This window comes from Poecile atricapillus, chromosome 22, assembly GCF_030490865.1.
Source record: "Poecile atricapillus isolate bPoeAtr1 chromosome 22, bPoeAtr1.hap1, whole genome shotgun sequence".
Taxonomy (NCBI): Eukaryota; Metazoa; Chordata; class Aves; order Passeriformes; family Paridae; genus Poecile; species Poecile atricapillus.
This window is the reverse complement of record NC_081270.1, coordinates 7,304,003-7,310,512: the sequence shown is the minus strand read 5'-3', so window position 1 is coordinate 7,310,512 and position 6,510 is coordinate 7,304,003. Positions and strand designations below refer to the sequence as shown.

General features: G+C 59.5%; 1 protein-coding gene across 1 annotated transcript; it reads left to right on the top strand.

Annotated features, from left to right (window-relative positions):
* Window positions 1-570: 570 nt before the first annotated feature.
* Window positions 571-3,894, top strand: KLHDC7A (kelch domain containing 7A). Its single transcript, XM_058855458.1, has 2 exons — window positions 571-1,281; window positions 1,879-3,894. The coding sequence occupies exons 1-2, from the start codon at window positions 1,118-1,120 to the stop codon at window positions 3,680-3,682; spliced, it is 1,968 nt and encodes a 655-aa protein (XP_058711441.1). The 5' UTR covers window positions 571-1,117; the 3' UTR covers window positions 3,683-3,894.
* The last annotated feature ends 2,616 nt before the right edge of the window (window positions 3,895-6,510 follow it).

Here is a 6,510-nt window from a genome sequence, read left to right as displayed (position 1 = left end):
GAATTTCAGCACCCCAGCCTGAGCCTCAACACCTCAGGGATGGTGGAGAACCTGCCCCGAGGGGGTTCGGAGGTTCCTCCCCACCCCAAAACCCCAGGGCGCGGCTGGTGGGGATGGGAAGCTCGGTTGAGATGAGGTTTGGGAAGCTGAGGACACCGGGAATGGATTCCCGAGCTCCCAGGAATTTTTCTGGGATGTTCCCAATGGGGAGAAGGACCTGGATTGGGATCCCTTGGAACTCCCTCGGAAGCGGCGCCATTCCCCAGGCTCCCGCCTTTCCCCCCCAGCCACGGCCTAAATTTTGTTGTCTCGGGGACAAGAATTCCCTGAAATCTTTGGAATTCAGCCCAGCGCCTTTCCAGGGGGAAAAGCGCCTCAGTTTCCCCGCGGTGACTCCTGATCTCCGCCGCATCCCTTAGGAATGACAACTCCTATCCCGAATTTCTCCCTCCTTTTTATTCCTTCCTTCCCTCACCCCTCTCCTCTCTCCCACAGCCGAACTCCAGCCTGGATTTCCTCCCCATCCAGGATTTTTTTCCTCCCCCCTCTTTTCCCGACTCCTCGGGCTCCTTTTCCACCAGCTCCTCATTCCAGGGCGGCCCCCGAGGGACCCCCACAAGCTCCGGGGCTCTTTCCCGTCAGCCCTCGTTAGGCAGCGCGCGGCGAACGGGGCCCGCTGAATTAATTAATCGCTGAGTGAATTAATCACCCCATCAAGCCGCCGAATTCGTCACCCCGGCCGCTCCGCGGAGCAGCTGCTGGGCGCTCCCGGCTGCTGCTCCCTCCCTTTTCCGGGAGCACCGAGGGATCGGGAGCTTTTGCTGAGAAAAACAACTTTTTTTTTAATTTTTCCCTTTTTTTTCCCCCCTCGCGCGACGCTTTTTAAAACCCCTTAAAAGAGAAGCGGCTTCTCGGGGATGTTTTTCCTGCTTTTCCGCTCTCTCCCGAGCCTCCCTCTGAGTTTCCCTGGCCAACAGAGGCTGCACCTTTCCCTGGAGCCCGGCCCATCCCAAACATTGGCGGCTCCTCCTGCCAGCTCTCAAAGTCACCTTGTCCCGACCCGCCGAGCTCTCCCGGCAAATCATTAATCGGCTCCTCGGCATTCCCGCATGGAAAAATGTCCCAGCGGGTGCCCCCGGGCTGGCACTCGGACATGCAGCTCCCCGGGAAGCTGCTCCTGTCGGCGGCCGCGCTGCTGCTCCTGTCCCTGGCCTTCAGGTTTTACAGGAACCGCTCTTCTCCTCCCCCGGGAAAAATCCCGCCGGGAGAGCAGCTGGAAAAGCGGGATGGAGATGGGGATGGGGGCGTGAGGAGGAGGAGGAGGAGGAGGAAGGAGGATGGGGATGGCCTCGGGGTGCGCCACGCGGCTGGCTGGGGGGAGCGGAGTTTTCCAGGGAGTGAGGAGGAGGAGGAGGAGGAGGAAGGAGAGGAGGAAGGTTGGGAGCTGGGGTTGATTCCCAGGAAAGCCCCGCGAGGTCCGGGCGGGATGGGGAGGGAGCTGGGAAGGGAATTGGGATGGGATTTGGGAGGTAAATCAGAAAGAGAAGCAGGGATTGAGCTGGGGGGTGATCCCGGGAGCGGGATGGGAAGGGAGATGGGAAAAGAACCGGGAAGAGAACTGGGAAAAGGGCCGGGAAAGGAGCTGGGAAAAGAGCTGGGAAGAGAGCTGGGAAAAGAGTCGGGAAGAGAACTGGGAAAAGGGCCGGGAATCGAGTCGGGAAAAGGGCCGGGAATCAAGCCGAGAAACAATCCAGGAAGAAAGCCAGGAAGCAAAGAGGTAACGAAGCCAGGAAATGAGTCGGGAAATGAGCAGGAAAAGGCGCCGGGAATGGAGCTGGGAAATAAATCGGGAATTAAGTCAGGAATGGAGCTGAGAAGTGAGCAGGGAAGCGAACCAGGAAGCGAGCCGGGAATTTTGCTGGGAAGCGAGCTGGGAGGCAGAGCAGGAATCGAGGTGGGAGGTGAGCTGAGAATTTGGCCGGGAATTTCTCCGGGAAGCGAGCTGGGCTCTGACGGCCCCGAGGAGGGGGACGGAGCCTCCCCGAGCTCCGGGCGCTCCCCGGGGCCTGGCGATGCCCGGCCGGAGGGGGATGGATGTGCCCGGAGCACGGAGCAGGCTCCGGCTGGAGCCGGGAGGAGCAGCAAGGGCAGCACGGGGACCGTCCGGACCCTCAGCGTCACCTCCAACCTGGGGCTGCTGCTGACGGCGAGCGAGGCAGGCTCGGACACCTCCTACCGCTTCTCCTCGGTGGCCAAGATCCAGGTGGAGGAGAACTTCATCCCGGAGCGCCGGGACAAGGACGGGGACAGGCCTGGCCTGCGGGGCAAAGTCTACGACTACTTCGTGCAGTCCATCTCCGAGTCGGTGTCCAGGAGAACCTCCCTGCCCTTCGTCCCTGCCAGGACCTGCCGGGGCCGGGCAGAGCCGCAGGGCTCCGGAACCCACGCGGAGAACCCAACCTCGGAAATTCCTGATCCCAACACCCCCGCGGCTCCGCAGGAGGGCACGGAGAGCCCTCCCCAGCCACCTTCTCCCGGCACCTCCTCCGAGCTCCCACTGCCCTGCGGGGCTCCCGAGCCGCCCCGAGAGCCGCAGCCCGGCCGGGTTCACCTGGGGAACTGCTCCGAGGTTCTGCGCTCGGCCAAGGCGCGGCAGCTGCGGGCCCTGCAGGACTCGGCGCTGCAGGTGATGAGCCAGCACCTCCTGCAAGTGCTGCGCTCCCCGGACATCTACGGCCGCCTCAAGGCCGGCGAGCGGGAGCTGCTGCCGGCCCTGCGGAGCCGCGGGCGGCCGCGCCTGGTGGTGGCCGATGTCCCCCCGGGCCAGCCCGGCCACTCCCGCGGCCGCCTCTGCTACTACGACGAGGACGGGGACCGCTGGTGGCAGCTGTGCCAGCTGCCGGCGGACGTGGCCGGGCGGGGCTGCGCCGTGTGCCCCATGTTCAATTACCTGTTCGTGCTGCCCGCCTGGGAGGGCTCGGGCCGGGCTCGGAGCCCCTCCCGCCGCGTGCTCTGCTACGACCCCCTGAGCGACAGCTGGAGCCACATCTGTCCCCTGCGCCAGGCGCGGCCGCGCTGCCGGCTGGTGGCCCTGGACGGCCACCTCTACGCCATCGGGGGCGAGTGTTTGGCCACCGTGGAGCGCTACGACCCCCGCAGTGACCGCTGGGCCTTCGCCGCCGCCCTGCCCGGGGACACTTTCGCCGTGGCCCACGCGGCCGCCGCCTGCGACGGCGACATTTATGTCACCGGGGGCACCCTGCGCTCGCTGCTGCTGCGCTACGACCCCCGCGGCGACAGCTGGGCCACCGGGCCGGCCTTGGGCGACAAGGACGGCACCGCCGAGCTGGTGAGCGCCCACGGCTTCCTGTACCGCTTCCAGCTGCGGCGCGGCGGTGTCGCCGATGTCGCCGAGGTGGCGGTGTCGCGATGCAGCGCCAGCGCGGGGCTGTGGTACCGCTGTGCCAGCCGCCCCCTGGCCGAGCCGGCCGGGCTGAGCTGCGCCGCTCTGGGCGGCCTCATCCACTGCCTGGGCCGGGGTTTCCATCTCCGCTTCCTCGCCGATCCCGTCTCGCCGCGATTCGGGGCCCGGGAGCTGCGGCCGTTCCCGGAGCCGCACGGGAACCTCCTGCCCGCGGTGCTGGCGCTGCCCGAGGCGGGCGCGGAGCCTCCGCAGCTCTGAGGGGACCCCAGGAGAGGGGGAGGCTGCAGGAGGAGCCCCAGCTGGAGCTGGGCAGCCCAGACTTCCATGGACATGGAGCGTTCCCATTCCCGGGATGCAGGAAGGGATCAAACCCTTGGATTTGATCTGTTCCCATTCCCTGAGATGCAGGAAGGGATCAAACCCTTGGATTTGGCCTTTTCCCACTGTCCAGGATGGAGGAAAGGATCAAACCCTTGGATTTGGCCTGTTCCCACTCCCTGGATGCAGGAATGGATCAAATCCTTGGATTTCATTTGTTCCCATTCCCGGGATGGAGGGAAGGCTCAAACCCTTAGATTTAATTTATTCCCATCCCCGGGATGCAGGAAGGGATCAAACCCTTGGATTTGGTCTGTTCCCATTCCCGGGATGCAGGAAGGGATCAAACCCTTGGATTTCATTTGTTCCCATTCCCGGGATGCAGGAAGGGATCAAACCCTTGGATTTGATCTGTTCCCATTCCCTGAGATGCAGGAAGGGATCAAACCCTTGGATTTGGCCTTTTCCCATTCCCTGGGATGCAGGAAGGGATGAAAGACTTGGATTCGGCCTTTTCCCACTGTCCAGGATGCAGGAAGGGATCAAACCCTTGGATTTAATTTGTTCCCATTCCCGGGATGGAGGAAAGGATCAAACCCTTGGATTTGGCCTTTTCCCACTGTCCAGGATGGAGGAAAGGATCAAACCCTTGGATCTGGTCTGTTCCCATCCCCGGGATGCAGGAAGGGATCAAACCCTTGGATTTCATTTATTCTCATTCCCTGGATGCAGGAATGGATCAAATCCTTGGATTTCTTTTGTTCCCATCCCCGGGATGCAGGAATGGATCAAACCCTTGGATTTAATTTATTCCCATTCCCGGGATGCAGGAATGGATCAATCCCTTGGATTTGGTCTGTTCCCATTCCCGGGATGGAGGAAGGAATCAAACCCTTGGATTTCATTTATTCTCATTCCCGGGATGCAGGAATGGATCAATCCCTTGGATTTGGTCTGTTCCCACTCCCGGGATGCAGGAAGGGCTCAAACCCTCGGGCGCTGCCGGGATCGGATCCCGGAGGCTCCGGGAAGAGCCGGGAGGAGCTGGGCGGATCCGTTTGCTCAGGGCAGTTTAAACAGGGCCGTGTTTGCTCAGCCAGCAAATCCCGGATCCTCCTTTCCAGAGGGATCATCCCGCTGCTGCCGGGCTGGAATTCCCGAGTCTTTTTTTTGGTTTTGGTGCATGTTTCAGCTGAGAAATTCCACGAATCCCAAAATTTCCTCATTTTTTGCCCGTCGTCATTGAACCCCTCTCTCCGGAGCTTTGTTCCCACACATTCCTGCTTTTCCCGCGGCAAATTCCAGCTGTTGGAGCATTCCAGCCCCTTGGAATGTGCAAACCTCTTTTGTCCCCATCCCAAATCCCGGATTTTTGCCCTCTCCCTGTGACCGCTGGAGGGGAGAATTCCCGGCTGGCTGGGAACGAGGCCCTGGAGCCCTTCCAGAGGACATTGGATTGTTTTCCATCCCGGGAAAGCTTTCCCAGATCCCGCCTTTCTCCCGGTTCATGTTTCACCTTCCCTTTAACCCCTTCCTGCCTCCCGGTCCCGCCGATCCCGCATTCCCGAGGGATGAACGCCAAGGACGGGGCGCTCCCTCCCCCGCTCCTGCACTCTCCATGATTAATTTTGGGAAGCATTTGGGAGATTAAAAACGCCCGGGGACATCCCAGGCTCGTCCTGCCGGGAAGGACACGCGGGAATGGCTTTGGGATGAGGGAAAGGAAAATAAAAGGAAAAGGACAAATCCAAAGCCGCGTTCAGAGCCGGAGGTTTCATTCCATGCCCCCAAATCCCGAAGGTTTGGATCATTCTGTCCCAAATCCCGAAGGTTTGGAACATTCTGTCCCAAATCCCGAAGGTTTGGATCATTCCCTCCCAAATCCCAAAGGTTTGGATCATTCTCTCTTCCCAAATCCCGAAGGTTTGGATCATTCTCTCTTCCAAAATCCCGAAGGTTTGGATCATTCTGTCCCAAATCCCAAAGGTTTGGATCATTCTCTCTTCCCAAATCCCAAAGGTTTGGATCATTCTCTCTTCCCAAATCCCGAAGGTTTGGATCATTCTGTCCCAAATCCCAAAGGTTTGGATCATTCTCTCTTCCCAAATCCCGAAGGTTTGGATCATTCTGTCCCAAATCCCAAAGGTTTGGATCATTCTCTCTTCCCAAATCCCAAAGGTTCGGATCTTTCCCTGATCCCAAATCCAGGAGCTTTGATTTTTTCCCTGCTCCCCCATCCCAAAGATTTGGTTCATTCCCCAATCCCAAATCCCGAAGATTTGGTTCCTCCCCTGATCCCAAATCCCGAAAGTTTTCACTGGGATGTCCTGGATATTCATGGAAAAGTCTGCAAAGCTGCCTCAGTTTCCAGGGAAAAGGGTTGGGAATGTTCTCTGCACATCCCAAAAAACTCCACAACTCCCCCATGGATCCAAGGATAAACAGCCAGAGGTCACCCTGGATCCTGCGGGAATGGGATTTTCCCTGGAATCCATGGATCCATGGATGGGAACAGGGAGAACTCCGGGATCCCGAATTTTGGGATTTCATTGGAAAATTTTGCCCAAAAGGGGGAAAATCCGGGCATGAGGAGAGGAGAGAAAATCCAGGAGCGCAGGAATCCGCAGGAATTTTAAAATTCAGGAATTTTCAATGGAAGCTGAGCCCAAGGACGCTTCAAAATCCTCAAATTCCCTTTTCCCATTTTTTTTTTCCCGGGCGTTGCTGCCATCTAACGGCTCCCGGTTGGAAACTTGGAAAAACGGGAT